Source organism: Oncorhynchus mykiss, chromosome 32 (assembly GCF_013265735.2).
Source record: "Oncorhynchus mykiss isolate Arlee chromosome 32, USDA_OmykA_1.1, whole genome shotgun sequence".
NCBI lineage: Eukaryota > Metazoa > Chordata > Actinopteri > Salmoniformes > Salmonidae > Oncorhynchus > Oncorhynchus mykiss.
The window spans coordinates 33248925-33268071 of NC_050572.1; the positions used below are offsets into that span (position 1 = coordinate 33248925).

The 19147-nt window shown below is 44.4% G+C and overlaps 1 protein-coding gene across 8 annotated transcripts in view; it reads left to right on the top strand.

Annotated features, from left to right (window-relative positions):
- LOC110487595 (collagen alpha-2(XI) chain) overlaps positions 1-19147 on the top strand; it is a 44297-nt gene that overhangs the window by 9272 nt on the left and 15878 nt on the right. The window contains exons 2-22 of one of the 8 annotated variants that reach the window (XM_036970723.1): positions 1548-1709; positions 2609-2819; positions 3413-3575; positions 4299-4421; positions 8567-9110; positions 9165-10129; positions 12020-12139; positions 13731-13934; positions 14896-14949; positions 15217-15258; positions 15360-15422; positions 15747-15821; positions 16068-16154; positions 16380-16436; positions 16610-16663; positions 16904-16957; positions 17248-17301; positions 17607-17660; positions 17954-18007; positions 18283-18327; positions 18513-18566. In XM_036970723.1, the coding sequence (XP_036826618.1) occupies positions 1548-1709; positions 2609-2819; positions 3413-3575; positions 4299-4421; positions 8567-9110; positions 9165-10129; positions 12020-12139; positions 13731-13934; positions 14896-14949; positions 15217-15258; positions 15360-15422; positions 15747-15821; positions 16068-16154; positions 16380-16436; positions 16610-16663; positions 16904-16957; positions 17248-17301; positions 17607-17660; positions 17954-18007; positions 18283-18327; positions 18513-18566 (3239 nt within the window). Of the gene's footprint in view, positions 1-1547; positions 1710-2608; positions 2820-3412; positions 3576-4298; positions 4422-8566; positions 10130-12019; positions 12140-13730; positions 13935-14895; positions 14950-15216; positions 15259-15359; positions 15423-15746; positions 15822-16067; positions 16155-16379; positions 16437-16609; positions 16664-16903; positions 16958-17247; positions 17302-17606; positions 17661-17953; positions 18008-18282; positions 18328-18512; positions 18567-19147 lie in introns of all 8 variants that reach the window. The other 7 variants (XM_036970721.1, XM_036970722.1, XM_036970724.1 and 4 more) reach the window with 7 other exon arrangements.

Here is a 19147-nt window from a genome sequence, read left to right on the forward strand (position 1 = left end):
CAAAGTGCTATTCGTTAAAGTGGCTGGAAATGGCTTATAGTAAATGTGGCTTACTGTTTTTATTTTTATTTTATGTAATGGCAACATTAAAGTCTGTGGTAATTCAGTCATTCCAATACTTCCTGACTGTAAAATGCTTGACTGGCATCATAAGGATATTAGGACTAGTGTCACTGCAGGGTGTGCTACAAATGAAACGTTGCCGCCCACTAACGGTATAGAAAAAATGGACCTAGCGTCTCGAACACAGACAGGGCAGCCAAGACCAACTCTTGACTGCAATAATACAACCTTGAGAAAAGTCCCTCCACTGAAACATAGTGAAGAAAGATGGGAGTACCTTAACTTGTTTAGGCTGTACACACTGCTCTCTTGTTGGAGTGTCTAGGAACTTAGTCACATTCCTGAACCAACCAAGTGCCCCATTCCGGCTAAATTGTTAACTGGGTGGAGTCTAAACGATTTATCCTGCTAGGTAATGGAGCATGTTGGAAGTAATAAGTACTTTGTTGAGTACATGAATTCAAGCATGCCTTCTTGCATCGCAAGACGTTGTTTGACTTATCTCAGAAACTCTGTTTCCTGGTTTGATTGAATAAGGCTGTAGATTTCCACATCTTATCCAACCAATTCTTACTTGGGCAGAATAGACAGGTTCAACGTGGCACATTGAGTGAGGGCCAGTTTCCCAGATTAAGCCTAGTCTTAGCGAAAGAGTATGCTAAATGGAGAATCCCTATTGAAAGTGCTTTTTAGTCCAGATGTAGGCTTAATGTAGACCTGGGAACCTGGCCCTGAGGAGCCAGCCCATTGGTTTAGGCCTGGGAAACTGGCCCTGAGGAGCCAGCCCATTGGTTTAGGCCTGGGAAACTGGCCTTGAGGAGCCAGCCCATTGGTTTAGGCCTGGGAAACTGGCCCTGAGGAGCCAGCCCATTGGATTAGGCCTGGGAAACTGGCCCTGAGGAGTCAGCCCATTGGTTCAGCCAAGCAAAGTATGGGTGACAGACAGTCATACCTGGTATGGAGGCAGGATGTGAGATTGGTGGTGATGTCTGCGGTCGGTTTATTCTGTTTGCACAGACTTCCATGACTCAGCACTATCTCATTTATGGTACTTGTTATATTTGCTTGACAGACACTGGTTGAATAGAGGAGCCTGTTCCTCAGGTTAGATAGATGGTGGACTAGACTTGGGGACCTTCTATTGCCGTAAAAACGTTTTGCATGTATTTTTTTTACAGAAATAATTATGTCTATGATACTTTGACCTCTGGATGAGTGTAGGTGTAGGATATAGGCCTAATATTGAATCTACAAATCTTACTGGAATGGTTGTTGTCTGTGGTGGTGGGTCTCAGACCACAACCTATAAAGAAACATATATGTAAGGTGATTTTAGTCAATTGGTTTCAATGTAAAAGCTATATCATGATAGAGTCCATTCATGAAGGATCACGACCATAACTCCATGCACTTTTGTCTATTAACCCTTTCTCTCTCTCTCTCTCTCTCTCTCTCTCTCTCTCTCTTTCTCCGTCTCTTCTCAGATCCAGTGGATGTGTTGCGGATGCTGCAGCTGCCCTCTCTCCCCGAAGGGGTGCGGAAGGTTCCAGGCTTCTGCACCTCCCGCCGTGCCGGCTCCGCTGACCACGCCTACCGCATCACCAAGAAGGCCCAGATCTCTGCCCCCACCAATCAGCTCTTCTCAGGTACAGTACCTCTATATCCATGTCTAACTAGGGTCCTGTTCGGAAGAAAACGGATTCAAACAGGGAGGGACTACATGGACTTTCCTAATAAGAAATGTTCATTTTTGTTTTCCGTTGCAAAGCGCTTTAAAATGCCTTCCGTTGGGTGCCCTAATGAACACGACCCAGGCCTCAACTGGACTGAAGCCTCAACATACCTCATCTCTCAGGTTGACTTGGAAAGATGTGGTCGACATTACCTGTAAATGGGATGGATTGCTGAAATAATGGACACAGACTGGGGCATACAATTTATGCCACGTGCATTCTGTGAATTTATTTTTGTAATGTGTCATGATTGCTATTTTTGTCTCTTTTGGTGGTTCTTATCATTGTTGTTCGGTTTTAGGGTTTATTTCCATCCTACAATTACCATAAAGGAGGTTAGTTGGGCCATAACTTTGCAGCTTTAGTGCTAGATTGCTTTTGCGTTAGGCATATAATTATTTCGTGCAAGAGCATGTGAAATGTAAATGCCTTTGGAAGAGCCTAAACAAATGAAGGGCCAACTAACTATCGTCTGAGACCCTGAAGCGCGCTAGGATTGTAAGTAGCACTTATGTGGTTGAAAGATATCCTGAAAAGTCAGAAGCTCATTTTCTTAGTCTGGGTTTCAGATTTTTTCGACACCCACCTCTTATGGCGGTTCACACTTCAATCCTTCAAACCCTCACCTTTAAGATCCAATAAAATGTGCATCTGTCTACACTTAGACACCCCTAACTCTAATTTGTCATCAGTCGTCTACCCCTCTCCTGTGTCTAATGTCCTTCTTCCCTCAATGCCTCCCTCTCCCCTCTTCTTTCTTTCCTCCATTCCTCTTTCTCCTCTTTTCCTCCCTTCATGCCCCCCCCCTTCAGGTCGTTTCCCGGAGAACTTCTCCATCATGGCCCTGGTCAAGGCCCATGCGGGCCTCCAGGCGTTCCTGTTGTCCATCTACAGTGAGCAGGGTGTCCAGCAGCTGGGTGTGGAGCTGGGACGCTCCCCCGTCTTCCTGTACGAGGACCAGACCGGCAAGCCCGCCCCCGAGGACTACCCCCTCTTCAGTGGCGTCAACCTGGCCGACGGCAAGTCAGTAAAAACACGTCCCGCGGCTCTGTGTGTGTGTGTGTGTGTGTGTGTGTGTGTGTGTGTGTGTGTGTGTGTGTGTGTGTGTGTGTGTGTGTGTGTGTGTGTGTGTGTGTGTGTGTGTGTGCCTGTGTCAGTATTTGCATGTGTACTGGGTTTGTTTGATGGACTACGGTTTTCAGTGTTTGCATGCATGCTTGTTTTTGTTTTATGCAACTGCGTTACATCATATGAATATCTTGTTGATTAGTCAGATCTTGCAGGGTTGTCATGAGATTTGACACATTTAGCCTCAGTGTCCCAGAACAGTGGTTTTCAAACCTCTCCTCAAGGACCCTCAGAAGTTTCACAATGTTGTTGTAGCCCTGAACTAAGTCGCCGATCCAACTTATCAAGGGCTTGATAATTAGTTGACAAGTTGAATCTGGTGTGCTAGCTCTGGAATAGTTCAAGTACGTGGAACAGCTGGGGGTCCCATAAGTTTTTCACACACACACACACGTACAACTTACACTGTACATATTGGGGTTTCCATTAATTAAGCAACCCCCTCCAGCACATTACACAGTTGTGCTTTACCTCCTCCCTGCCTGTAGGTGGCACCGCATCGCTATCTCCGTGTCGAAGAAGAACGTCACCCTGCTCCTGGACTGTAAGAAGCGCATGACCAGGGCCCTGCCTCGCAGCAACAGCCCCGTGGTGGATACCAAGGGCATCACCATGTTCGGGGCACGCCTGCTGGACGATGAGGTTTTCCAGGTCAGAGGTCACACAGTTAGTCACTAGTGCCATAGAGATAAAAATGACTAATGCCTTAGAGACATACATGCCACTAGTGCCATAGAGACATACATGACACTAATGCCATAGAGACATACATGACACTAGTGCCATAGAGACATACATGACACCAGGGCCATAGAGACATACATGACACCAGGGCCATAGAGACATACATGACACCAGGGCCATAGAGACATACATGACACCAGGGCCATAGAGACATACATGACACTAGTACCATAGAGATATACCTGTCCCAATATTATTAGACTGCTATCTTTTCTCGTCTCCTCTCCTTCCTGAACAGAATAGGTAGAAAGACTGAAAATGGGTCTAACTTCTTTCTTTGACCGATCAAGTTTTTACAGGTTTGTGGTCTGAAAGGAAAAGGGGGCCAGGAATGTGGAGTCTCCTGGGACACGGTTACCATTACTGTCTGTTGTAATGGTAGCACTTTCATTAAGATCTGCTTCAGTAAATAGGCTACCATGTTATGGCATTACCAAGCTAAACCTCTCACAATGACTGCAATGTTCTTCGTTAACCTTCATGTTCTTCTTCTTCTTGTTTGTCCAGCAAAAACCCGATCAACCCTTCTCCCTTCAAAGGCAGCGGATCTGCTTTCAGCTCAGGAACTGATTCAAATGATATTACTTCTCATTTCAATGAGGCTTTCTTTTGGTTTTCTAATTCCCACAGGGCGATATCCAACAGCTGCTGATCGCATCCAACCCTCAGGCTGCTTATGACTTCTGTGAACACTACAGCCCCGACTGTGACTCCCCTCTACCCAAGACCCAGTCCCAGGACCCCAACACATACGTGAGTAACACAGCAAAACACCACAGACACTGAACAGCCACCTGGAAGGGAATTAGGATTCACCAATGCGCCACCACAAGTCACAACAGTTTTCTATAGTACGTTTACCACTTGGAGCTCACGTCACTAGAGTCTCTCTTTGCAGTCCAGCTACTTCAAACATCACGGCCACAGCATAAAGCAACTCAGGACCACACATCCCAGTGCAACACAACACAGGATAGCATAGTGCAGTACAATACTGCTATCCCAAGCCCCAATATATAAACTGATATGAAGGGATGTCCACACAAACCCCTCTGCTCACTGAAGGCAGTGAGGCCTCATCCTTCCCAGCCATCGACAGCTCCAGGAAGTCATCAAAGTGCTGCTCTGTCCTCTCGCGTTATGAGTTTGTATCTACCCACTTTCCCCCTCACCTACGTGTGTTCTGAGGGAATTCAATAAAAGCAGAGCCCTTTCTCTACCACTACAAACAATACAACATTAAACAATGCCGTAGTACGTCAGTAATACAGGCAAATTTATGAGAAACTCATCAGAAGAATGACGTTTTTAATTTGTTTGTGTTTGTTGAAATCCTGGTGCAAGACTTATTTCAATATAGACACAAAAGCATTGAATCACAGTCGATATGCACTCAACTTGAATAAAAGGCTGTTTTAGAACAAAATGGAAGACAGAAAGGTCGGGGAAAGAGGATGATACAAGTAGCCTGCTTCTCTACATTTAATTTCATGAGTATAAGGAGAATTATCACATTGGATTGCACCAATCACAGAAAACATGTGTTAGAAATGCTGCTGAAATGAGTGCTGTGGAATGAATATAAATCGGTGTGGTTTTATTCATTGCGTTTGTTTTCTCATTCATCAAGATCCTCCGTGTGTCTCCATTAATACCTCTCCAGACATTAATCAACACATGGAGTCCTAATGAATCGAAAAACATTGCTTTTCTTTTCTTTTCCAACGCGCTCATCCCCACCATATTTCCCCCTTCACTTCTCCTTTCATGACTTCCTGTCCACCCTCTCTGCCTTTCTCTGCCTTTGAAACTCACTCTTCGCACCTCCTGTCCTTCATTCCACTGCCTCCATTCCTATGCCTGCACGACCCTCTTGGCCACACCCCCATCTCTCTCAGTACTTTGATGAGGAGTAAGATGACCATGAGTACCTCTATTATTATGGGGAAACAACAGCCCCCCCCCCCTCCTCTGTCCACCTCACCTCCCCCCGACCAAGGGGCCCCACTCAACAGGTAAAAAGGGGAGCAAGAGAATCAAAATAGAGGGAAAGGAGGGAGAGAGAGAGAGAGAGGCACAGGGAAAGAGGTGTGAAGACAAATAAGGTTCAGGCTCAGTACATGAAAAAAGAATGACATCATTTTTTCTTACTGTAAGACATCCCTTTTGTAAGTAAAATTTGTGTGTTAAATTTTTTCAATATCATATTAATAAAGTTTAGGTCGCCATGCCTCTCTCCCTGTCACTCTGTTTCTCCCTACTCTCTTCTGTAATACGACCCTTCTCGTGGTGTCATTCACATGACCACTCGTCCTCTGACATCACCTCTTTACACCTCACCTATCACATTGTATTAACATTGTGTTATTAATGTTGTATTAATGTCATTTACATGTTGTCATTGTCGTATATATGAGTATGTGTAGGTATGTTTACAATGTGGGGGCACTGGGGGACCAGGTACAGCACACACACCTCTCTCCCTTATTCTCTGGCCACACTGCCCCTCTCTCCCTTATTCTCTGGCCACACTGCCCCTCTCTCCCTTATTCTCTGGCCACACTGCCCCTTTCTCCCTTATTCTCTGGCCACACTGCCCCTCTGTCCCTTATTCTCTGGCCACACTGCCCCTCTCTCCCTTATTCTCTGTCCCACTCCCCCTCTCTCCCTTATTCTCTGGCCACACTGCCTCTCTCTCCCTTATTCTCTGGCCACACTGCCCCTCTCTCCCTTATTCTCTGTCCCACTGCCCCTCTCTCCCTTATTCTCTGTCCCACTCCCCCTCTCTCCCTTATTCTCTGGCCACACTGCCTCTCTCTCCCTTATTCTCTGGCCACACTGCCCCTCTCTCCCTTATTCTCTGTCCCACTGCCCCTCTGTCCCTTATTCTCTGTCCCACTGCCCATCTCTCCCTTATTCTCTGTCCACACTGCCCCTCTCTCCCTTATTCTCTGGCCACACTGCCCCTCTCCCTTATTCTCTGGCCACACTGCCCCTCTCTCCCTTATTCTCTGTCCCACTGCCCCTTTCTCCCTTATTCTCTGGCAACACTGCCCCTCTGTCCCTTATTCTCTGTCCCACTGCCCCTCTCCCTTATTCTCTGGCCACACTGCCCCTCTCTCCCTTATTCTCTGTCCACACTGCCCCTCTCTCCCTTATTCTCCGGCCACACTGCCCCTCTCTCCCTTATTCTCTGGCCACACTGCCCCTCTCTCCCTTATTCTCTGTCACACTCCCCCTTTCTCCCTTATTCTCTGTCCCACTGCCCCTCTCTCCCTTATTCTCTGTCCACACTGCCCCTCTCTCCCTTATTCTCCGGCCACACTGCCCCTCTCTCCCTTATTCTCTGTCCCACTCCCCCTTTCTGCCTTATTCTCTGTCCCACTGCCCCTCTCTCCCTTATTCTCTGGCCACACTGGGCCGGACCAATTGTCAAGAGAAGGAAGGAAAATGAATGAATACAAAACAATGGACTTTATATATTCTGCTATCATTTTTTGCAATTGCTCATATGATTATTACCCTCAACTTGGAAATAACAACTTAATTAATGCAGTACATGTTTTGTATGAAGTAGGCATTTTAGGTAGACATACATCATATCACTGGGTCTGAGTCTCAGTTTGAGTCTCAGTTATGACAAAACAACGGAGCAATTGTACAAAATGACTAGCTGAGGATAAGGAAGGATTATTCAACTCAGACAGCAGTGGGTGAGAAAGGGCTGTCATGTATCAGATGTGTCTGTATTAACATCATTTGCATGTCTGATTCTTTCTGGGATTAACCACTGCATTTCTGCTTTTCATATGTATAAATGTTACTGCATGCTTCCACATATTTGACTTTTGTAATCGGTCTACCTGTCTTTTGGTCAATATAAGGTATCAATGTGTCTGTCCCCCTGTACATCCATGGTTATGCATTTCCCCTGGATCTGGCATAAATATGCCCCTGTCTGTCCATTTGTCTGTCAATCTCTCTGTGCCTCAGTTTAACTGTCTGTCTAAATACCTGTGTTTTTCAATGTCCCTTTTCTGTTGTCTATATATCATTATGTGTAATATACATGTTTCCCATTGCATATCCAATGAGCTATTCTCTACATATATGCACACACACTGTACATATTTTTGTATTTGCCTGAATTTGAATATATCGGTTCCCATCTGTGTATTTTCTTCACTTGTTAAAATATCAGATCACGCCCCAGTAAAACAAACTTTTGTTCGCCTGACACCCAATGCTGCTGCTTCTCTGTGGCTATGAGCTCACAGCTCTCTTGCAGTTGGACGGCTCAGTGCATCAGAGGCTACAGCTTTACCTGACCATTACATCCCCAGTGCCTCCGCAAGCCACAGGCTCCATTTGTCATTAGCACAGAGATGCTGCTTTTTTAATATGGAGAATGGCATTACTGGAGAGATCAGCATCCATTGCACTGTACAAGCTGAGTATTAGGCTACAAATTGTATTACATTGACTTCCAAAATATAATTCTACACTGTCCCCTGTTGTAATTTAAGTCTTGTCATTGGCACATAGCACCATTCCTACCTTGCTCCGATTAGTCAAGGTTTCAATTGGCTTTAAAATGCTCAGTTCCCATCTTTCCAGTGCTACATTGAAACAACTTTTCTTTATAGGAACGGTAAAGCAACTTTGCCCACATTCTGCTGTATCCAGTAATGCCAGAACAGTCTCAGTAAATCACCCAAGCCTAAGCCATCTTTAAATCACTGTCTCAAAACATCCACCTTTGTCTTTCTCTCTCCATCTATCCATCCCCTGTGCTTTCATCCCTTCCCACCCCCCAATGTATCTCTCTACCTCTCCTCTCTCTCAACACCCACCCTCACAAACTACAACACAACACAACCGACACGCATGCACAACAGAAGGGTGCCAATGGCAATGCTGACAAACGCAAACCCGTGGTAGTTAAGGCTGACAAACCTATAGTCGTTAAGGCGGACAAACCTGTAGTCATTAAGGCAGACAAACCTATAGTCGTTAAGGCGGACAAACCTATCGTCGTTAAGGCGGCCAAACCTATCGTCGTTAAGGCAGAAAAACCTGTAGTCGTTAAGGCAGAAAAACCTGTAGTCGTTAAGGCGGACAAACCTATAGTCGTTAAGGCAGAAAAACCTGTAGTCGTTAAGGCTCCCAAACCTGTAGTAGTTAAGTCGGCAAAACCTGCCTCAACCAAACCTGCGAAAGCAGAGCATGCTAAGCTTGAGGCCACAGCCAAACCAGCTAAAGCCGTACCTGCTGCCACCAAGCCCAGCAAAGCCAAGCTTTACCCGGCCAAACCAGCCAAAGCCAAACCTACTGCAATTGAAGTCCTCCTGAACAAGATCAAACCCACTACAGTCACACCAGTGGCCAAGCCCACACCTGCTGCGAAAAAAGGCGAAAAAAAAGTAAATGGCAAACCTATAGTTGAGAAGAAAGCAAATGGTGAGGCCATAATCAATGGCAATGCCAAACCTATAGTTGAGAAGAAAGTAAATGGTGAGGCCAAAATCAATGGCAATGCCAAACCTATAGTTGAGAAGAAAGTAAATGGTGAGGCCAAAATCAATGGCAATGCCAAACCTATAGTTGAGAAGAAAGTAAATGGTAATTCCAAGGTCAATGGCAAACCTGTAGTTGAGAAGAAACTAAATGGTGAGGCCAAAGTTAATGGCAATGGTAAAACCGCTGAGGATAAGAAAGTGAGTGGTAATGGCAATGGTAAAACCCCTGAGGATAAGAAAGTGAGTGGTAATGGCAATGGTAAAACCCCTGAGGATAAGAAAGTGAGTGGTAATGGCAATGGTAAAACCCCTGAGGATAAGAAAGTGAGTGGTAATGGCAATGGTAAAACCCCTGAGGATAAGAAAGTGAGTGGTAATGGCAATGGTAAAACCACTGAGGATAAGAAAGTGAGTGGTAATGGCAATGGTAAAACCACTGAGGATAAGAAAGTGAGTGGTAATGGCAAAAGCGCCAGTGACAAAAAAGCTCATGGCAAAACCGAAGCAGCAAAACCTGAAACCACTAAAGCCCAGCCCAAAAAAGACGTCGCTAAAGTTAAAGTAGAAAAAACTGTGGTCAGCAAAGAGAAACCAGCAAAAGCAGAAACTAAAGTAGTGGTAGCAAAAACCGAAGTCAAAATTAAAGTAGTAAAAACCGAGGTCACAAAGGTTAAGGAAGCGAAAACCGAGATCACTAAAGTCAAACCAAGAGAGTCAGTTGTCATCAAAGTTCCTCCCTTCCTCAAACCTGCACCGAAGAAAGAGCTGCCAAGCCCAGAACCTGCTTCCCCGAAGCCAGAGAGAACCAAGGTGGTGCTTGATGTAAATAACGTCAAATCGATGACCCAAAAAATGCCTCCCTTCGGCAAGACTGCATACAGTGGCACCGTCGTCCCTGTGCCGGAAACACCGAAGAAGAAAACGGGCAACGGTTATCAACAGGTACAAACAAAGAGCCCATGGTGGCAGTCCAGAGCTGTATCTTCCAGCTATCCCTTCTGGGAACCAGGTCGTTCTCCATCCAGATTTTACTGCAAATGTCTGTTCAACAAGCAGGCTTGTAGTTCTACTTTAAACGGATGATAGTTTTACTGCCTCCTTTTAGGCGTAAAGAGTTTACACTTTTTTAGACACACTTCTCAAATGATTTTGGTAAACCATTTTTATACAACGATACATACCTTCACTATGGGTATGTGACGTACATAGATTACAGTGATACAGAAAAGCTGTGACTCTTATTTGTTTCATACTCATATCTATATAAGAAGTAACTGTTTTATACTTGTCTGAATGATTCATATAATTTACAAATCTTGGATGTAACATCTATAAAGCTAAAACTGCACAGTTCAACGCTGCTGACGAATTTGCATTCGTTGGGACTGCAATTCTTTTTTCGACTCAACCACTAACAGCTATGGAATTGAGTGTGAAAGACCTAGCTAGGTGGTGGACTGCCTGGTCCTCAGAAAGGAAGTTGGCTCATACCAACCTGGACCCTCTCCTCCGTTTACATATCATATGACCAATATGATGGTGAGAACCTATATGATATAGCGGTGTAACAGACTGTCGTATTGACGCATGGCTACCTGTACAGTCTCCTCTCCGTTTCCTGACAAACTCCCCTTCAAAGCTCCTGAAACTCAGAACCTGTTCTCAGCGTTCACACGGGGCCTGTTGTTGTCTTTTTTTCGTCATTGAGTGGCGCGCTAGTGAAAGGGATTGACCTGTGTGCATGCGTTTCTTACACAGACAAAGGGAGACATAAAACATATGTATCCACACAATCTGTAGACAATACAAATACAACTTTTCCCGTTTCTCTCTCTCTCTCTCCTCTTCTCTCCTCTCAAACGTGGGTTCTCTCGAAGACGTGTCCCCCCGTCTTGATCATATTGGAGTGAAATATGAGTGAAGCAGTCTCACAGAAGCTAAGCACGCTAAACATGCTTAGGTATCAGTTCAACTCCACTCAGTGCACGTCGTAGACCTCTGGCTCAGTTACTATTAACATGCAAGTCGAATTGAGATGGGCGAGTATGTCAATGTAATGAAGCTCTGAGATGGTTAAATATATATATATATATATATATATATATATATATATATATATATATATATATATATATATAATATGTCAAAGCCATATGTATTACAGTTATCAGATAAGTGTGTACTGATTTGAAAAACGGGTAAGTATTTAGTTATTGTGAATATCTCTGCTCTGAGGTTATTTGGAACTTGTTCTGTGAGGCTGCTTTTTGTGGTTGAAACTTTTTCCCGTGTCTCTGGTTAAAGTCTTTCCCACTTCATAGAGGAGACCAAACAAAGTATGCATCCACTATTAATAACAGTGATAATCCATATCACCAGGAGTGGTCAAGTTGAGGCCTTCTCCAACCTTCTGTGACATCAGCAGAAGAGCAGACTTGACCTAATGAACCTATTGTGGCTTTGTGGCTCTTTTTTTCCAGACAACGTTTTTTCAGGAATTCAATAAATACATTTTAGCATGAACAGTTCCTAAATCTTGCGGATGGCAACATTTCTAGTCATCAAGATTTTTTGAACTGCTAAAATGTATTTCTAGCTCAAAGTGACATTTCTAAACTTTGAAAACATGTTTTGCCAGAGAACTCTTTGGCAAAACTATTTGATGTTTGCCCTTTTTACCTGACAAACATCCCCTGTAATGTGTCTCATCTTTTCTTCAAACACATCAGTCATAATACTGACCATCTTAAAACTAACCACCCTTTCTCATTCAAACCCGCCTACCTCCACCCTGGTCCCCCTCCCCCACCTCTTCTTGACCTGACCAATCAGGATGTAGAAACTGCAAATTCTGAGGCTGGCCACACCCCTACAGAGACGGATTATTATTACGAGGAGGCAGTCCTACAGCCAGAGAGTGAGGTGATTGGACAAGAAGGGACGACTGGCCAGGTAAACCGCACATAGCAAAACAGTGGGAGAAGACGCCATCGATATCACACTAGTTCAAAACACTCCCCAGCTAAAGTCAATACAACATGAATTATTAGATACTGTTATATACTTCCTAGTAATCTCTATGTGGAGGTGAGCCCAGCCATCCGGTAGTACAACAAAGTGGTCTAACAGGTTGTCACGCACCATAACACTCCTACCCATTTTGTTGCCACCAGAGGCATGAGACATGCCACACTTTTTCAAAGAGGAATACACCACATTCATTTTGGCATATCAAACATTTTCATGTGGCTCTCATTTTCCCTAACCCAAGATCAATTTTTTTGTTTGTTCTCATATCAATATTCTAATTTGATAACACATTTAGTCTTGATATAAGAACAACAGTCTTGAGAAAATGGGAGTCGCGTACGAATGTTTGATATAACACAGCGGAGGAATGGATATCATGCATTCTTCTTTGACAGCATACAGAATTGCATTTTGTTGAGAGAATTATAGTGGCTATCCTCAGCCCTATCAGCCAGAATGTGTGACTCTTTCCTCACAGTTCTGTTGTATGTGTTCTCTTTATTTTATATGAATCGTTTTTTTAAAATTATTATCTTCGAAGGAGAAATGGTAAATCATTGGAAAAAAATGTTTCTGAGATTTGTTTTCTATTGAGAAATAAATCGGTTCCTTTTATTTCAATAGCCAGCATTCTATTCAGTCATTTGTATCTATGTGATCAATGTTGGACCTGTTACATAATGTTTTACATAACCAGCAGTGGTAAGTTGAATAGGGAAAAGTAACATAGTAATAGCTTTGCATAATAGCAGCTGCTTTTGTTTTCACAAAGTGGGGGGGCTTCACCTCATTCTTGTGTGTGTGTGTCAGTGAGTCTTGTACACTAAAATATTAGTATATTGCTACCCAACTTTTAATCTCCATTGTGTAGAATGGCCTCTTAAAATATGTAAAACTGCCTAGGTAAAGAATCATGAAATTTCCCTCACACACTTAATTTTGATAATGTTAGTATATTGCTAGCCCACAATTATTCTGCTTCCTTTTCAGTTAACTCAACCATTAGACACAAACACACAAGCTGGTGATAAACCCTAGAAGCTTTGGTGGAAACATGCCATTATAATAAGTTTAAGAATAAACACAAATATGCCTACATTTGTAAGAGATGATGGCTTCAAAGGGCCAGAAGGACCTTAATGAAAATTGTGGCGATATTAATGGAGCATGAATGGACCTTAAGCTTTCCATGCTTTGGTGAGGAAATTCCCGGAAGAACTGGCTGTTCCTTTGATGTCCACCAGGTGTCACTATGCTCTATGTCCCTCTGTCAGTATCTGTGTTTTGTAAAAGGTAAGACTTACCACACTCTCTGCCGTCTCCTTTTCTCCCGGTATCTCTCTGCTTCTTCATCTATCATTTACTGTCACTTTACTTTTCGTCAATGTCTTGGATTTCTTTTCTATGATCTTTTTCCTCTTCCTGTCTTCCTCTCCCTTCTCTCTTTCTCTATCTCTCTCTTTGCTCTTTTTCTCTCTGTTGGCACCTCCATTCCGTCATCGCTCTGCCCCAGGTGGAGGAGACATTGGTGGCAGAGGAGGTAGATTTGGCCAAGGCAGGGGGTGAGGTCGAGGCCTTTACTGAGGAGTATGTGACTGGCGACCTGGGCATGAAGGAATACGACTATTCCTACAAGGACTACAACGAGCCTCTGCCCGAAGGAGAGACTGACGGCTACATGGGCCCCGCCCTGTCCGCTGTGACAGACGAGGGAGGCGTAAGTCACTGCGCTTCCACCAAATCTTTCTTTCAATCCTAGCAGGAGCTGAAATAGGATTTGTGTATACTCGGTGTATACTCTAGTTAGTATGCATACACAAAGAGGTACTAAAGGCGCAGCAAATGATCTGGCTCGGATCTCATTTGTTTTTAATGCCTGTCTATGTGTATGTCTCCATTTGGACTTGCTATTAAGCTTGAGGTTATAGGTCGCCCCGAGTGAAGGATGCCCTGAAGACTTTTTAGTGAGGAGACTTGATAAAAGTTGGCGCCCAACGAGGGTCTGGACTTATTTACATTATTTGTTTATACACTTAGACACTGTGGTCTCTTTAGAGTACTCTTAAGATTACATAGTATTTCGGACATAAAACAGGTGAACTATTGCTTCTACAACCTTGTAAATAGCAATATTTTTGGCGACCATTTTATGATTCAAACCCACTCTGCTCATTTGCCTTTTGGTAGTAAAGACCACAGTATATACAGTATTCTGTCTGTACTGAATGTATCTCTCATTAATACTATGTTGTGTATGTGATATTATCAACCCAGAACACATCCTTTGCAGGTAGTTTTCTGTAACTTGGCGATGAGCCATTGATTTGTCCAGTTTGATAAGGAGCTACAAAATGTCCTATGAAACGATGCCTGTTGAGAAATGGTTAACCTCTAAAATAGTTCCCTTGCTTTTACAAACAAACGCTACAACACCGCATTTCTCCAAGTTCGTGCCATGGAACAATTTTGAGCTACCTTTGGGTGACGTGGGAATCAACTGTTATTCGTGTATTTGCTTTTATGACTATTTCCGACCTCTATGATTATTTCTACCTCAACCTGTTGGCTACACGCCATGTCGGCAGGTTTGACCAAAGCTCTTGGTGGAGTGTGTGTCGGGTCTGTAGGCATATGCATTGACTGTGCTGTATTGTGGGTTACATGTGTGTTTTCCTCAGGCCTCAGTGAGTGCCGTAAAAGGAGAGAAGGGAGAGCCCGCTGTCCTTGAGCCTGTGAGTTGCCATTTACGTTGTCGTTTCGTTGTTATAGCTACTCCTGTGCACTGTGACCTCCTCATCTACAGGGGGCACCACAACATTCAGTAGTCAACGTACGTTTCACAAGAAACAGTTTAGCTGTCCCGAACACCGAGTTACCACAAGGCCAGAGGATTCCCCGATTTTCCTGTGGATGGAATTGATATGGAAATAAGTAGCAACGTCTGACCGTTGAAATACCACCACTGTCTCTCAGTCCCCCATGTTTTACATTCTTCACAGGGTATGTTGATTGAGGGACCTCCGGGACCAGAGGGACCAGCAGTAAGTGCATTTCATCCACCTCTTTCCACTGAAATGCGTCTCATAGAATAGAATACCTTTATTTACTGTACTTATCCCAAACTTTTCTTCTTCTCCCTTAGGGTCTCCCCGGACCTAATGGCCCATCTGGCCCTCCTGGCTCTGTTGGTGATCCTGGCGAGAGGGTGAGTTTTTATTTAACCTTTATTTAACTAGGCAAGTCAGTTAAGAACACATTCTTATTTACAATGACGGCCTACCCCGGCCAAACCCGGACGACACTGTGCCGCCCTATGGGACTCCCAATCACGGTATTCTATTGTGATACAGCCTGGATTTTGAACCATGAGATGCAGTGCCTTAGACCGCTGCTCCACTCGGGAGTCCTACTTTACCTACTATCTAATGTATATCTGTGTTTCTGAACAAGTTACACTTGATGTATTGTTTCTCTATGGCTTTAGTTGTCTTGTTGTGGTGGTTGACTGTGCTGGTATCTCCTCCTGTAGGGAATCCCTGGAAAGTCTGGTATCCCCGGTGCCGATGGCGTCCCTGGCCCCCCCGGAACGTCTGTCATGCTGCCCGTGAGTGAACGACTGATGCCCGTCTGGCAATCATCCCTACGGCCCTCTTACGTTCTTTCTTTCCCCTTTCGTTTCCATACATTTTCTCTCTCTCTCTCTCTCTGTTGTCTTTGAACAGTCTTAATCTTTACCCTGTTCTTCATCAGTTTGTTTCTGTCTCCGACTCAGACTCCAGTACTGAGTCGTAAGGTTGAAGATGACAAACTGCCTTAATTGGGAATAATTGTATGTTTTCTCTCTCTGTAGTTCCGTTTTGGAAGCAGTGGAGGAGACAAGGGTCCCATGGTCTCAGCACAGGAAGCCCAGGCTCAGGCCATTCTGTCTCAGGCCAGGGTGAGGGATGAGAGTTCAACACTGTCCGTCACACTGGTTTATCACACAGCTTTAGCACGCACTACAAAAACACCCCGAATGATTTAACGAACACAAGACAACATGCAGGTTGAATGCAATCTCTTTCGGGTCAGTGTTCTTAAGTGCAGTTCTCATGTGTTCAAAATGGTCTGAGTAATGGCTAAGGGCTGACGGGGACCTCTTGTTGTTTCTCCTTTCTCTTAGCTGGCTCTGAAGGGACCACCCGGACCAATGGGCTACACTGGACGCACAGGACCTCTGGTGTGTACCCTCCCTTTTCCTCCAATCACAGTCTGTCGCTGTATCATAAGAATATTGACCGTGTGTAGATGGTCCCCAGATCATCACGGGGATAAAGTAAACAGAGTGACTGGGCTATTTGATTGACGTCTGTGTGTTCCTCCGCAATAAGGGTTGTTTCTGTTCTATGTCAGGGTACCCCTGGAAGTTCTGGTCTGAAGGGTGAGAGTGGGGATCCTGGGCCTCAGGTAAAGAGATATTCATCCCAGAACCACGTCTGTGGACATTTCTTCCCCCTATATCTGACTCAGACCACAGATTGGCTTTATACAGGTACCTTTACACCACTGTAGTGCTGGTCAGTTGCGAAGAGACGGTTGTTTTCCCTCAACTGTAGTATAGTAGTAGAGACTATTTCTCTTTATGTGTTTATTATCGATACTCAATTCAGACAGGCATTCATCACAGACATCTATTCTTTTTTTCAGGGCCCCAGAGGACCACAGGGTTTGAGCGGTCCTCTCGGCAAATCAGGAAGAAGAGTAAGTGAGCGTAATCTGATCTCCATTACTGTATTTATGAATCCGCCCGAAATGGCACGCTATTCCCTATAGGCCCCTGTCAAAAGTAGTGCACTAAATAGGGAATAAGGGGCCATTTCGGACGCGCTCTGCCCACATTCCAGTGTTGATACTAGCATGCTAGTTGTATGCATGCCCAATACATTGCTTCACACTAAATGGTATGCTATGTCTACAGCCATGCAGATTAGAATAAACGTGAATGCTGTGACAATAGATTTGATTGTGTGGTTCCCTCTATCTCCCCTCAGGGTCGTGCTGGAGCTGATGGCGCCAGAGGCATGCCAGGAGAGGGCGGGCCTAAGGTAAGCTCTCAGCTGCTTGTTTTGTCGTAAACATCATCTGTTCTTCCCGATTCTGTTCTACGACCTCACGTAAGTTCTCTGAAACGGTCTGTATGGCCTCGACTTTGCATGCGTGTTGCTTTTGAATCGTTGTTCAGGTCACATGAATCGTTTTCCATTCTCAGTGCGGATTTCATTTGATGCTCTGGCTTACTGCTGCGCCTTGAACACGCCGCGGTACTGTGTTGTCGATGGATTCATCCAACAGCCGCACACATTCTTTCCGTTTTCTCCACCCCCTGACTCGACGTGTCTGTCTCCCGCAGGGGGACCGTGGTTTCGACGGACTGCCTGGATTGCCCGGAGACAAAGGACACCGGGTGAGTTCACGGTCGAAGGTCAACCCAGCACACCACCGTAGTAGACACATGGTAGAGGCCTCGACAAAGAGAGTTTGAGTATCACATGAAATGAAATCGTGTTGCAGCAAGGGACCGGGAAAACCAAGCCACTCCATCTGGAACTATTGTCACTCGTGGTTATTGCCCAGGAAGGAAGATTACCCATGACGGAAACAGAGTGGAAACAGAGGGAAAACAGAGTGGAATCGAAGTGTGATAAAGCATGCTGTCGTTTTAATTGTTCTTCCTCCCTCTCTATTCCACCATTTTAGGGTGATACTGGAGGATTGGGACCCCTAGGAGGTCCTGGAGAGGACGGAGAGAGGGTAAGTAGTTTGGCGAAACATCAGACATTGACCTATCAGTCCCATGTCTCCATAGAGATCTATACAACTATGAGTCTATCAGCCCAGAACTAGAGTAGAGTGGTCACTGAACCTAGAACCACACACACACTGCATCTACATTTCTACATTTCTCACCGTGGTCTTTTAACATGACCCCATTGATCCTTCAAATTCCTTCCTCCTTCCTCACATCCTGTCTCTATCATTCACCTTTTGTGTGTGTGTGTGTGTGTGTGTGTGTGTGTTGTTTCCAGGGAGACGACGGAGACATCGGACCGAGAGGACTTCCAGGTGAACCCGTGAGTGTATTTCTGACGCTACCGTTGACATCGGTTCCGTCTCACTACCATCACGTTCACATTTTTGGGATAATAGTGTGTGTATTGTGTTGTTTATAGCGACTACCTGTTTTAGCTGGCTTGTTATTGACCCGTTCCTGGCTTTTTCTCTCTGTGTTCGTTTGTTGTTTCGCTCTTGTTTTTAGGGACCTCGTGGTTTGCTCGGGCCTAAAGGTCCGAACGGAATCCCCGGCCCTCCTGTAAGTACACACATTGGTGCACCACACTTGAATGTCAGTTTTACTCAAAATATACTTGGCTGTGAAGCTACACTGCAAAAAGTGAATATAAGCAAGCCTAAATATCTTATATTGAGGGATAATTAACTTCAAATGTGTGCTTTTTTCCTTGCTTTTTTTTGTACCAAGCTAAATTATCTAATGTCATCGGCAGATCATTTCACTTATTTTAACCTAAAAAGGCTTTATGCAAGTAATTATTATATCTTATTTCAAGATATTTTACCTTAAAGCGTCATATTAGGATAAAACATATTGGAAAAAATATATTGAAATATGTTAAATGACTTAAACCTTTTTTAGGTTAAAAAATATGCCAAATGATCTGCCAATGACGGTGCACCCTAACACAACACCATGACCAAGCAAACACTGCACTGGGATAGTTTCACTACATCCCAGAATGACAACTTTTCCCTCATACTACCCCTGAAAGTACTAAGCACCCCTAAAGTAGGCAACTATATGACCAGGAACCACATCAACAGTGTCAGCAGACCACATCAACCTCATGTCACCAGCTAAAATGCCCCTAAAGTACA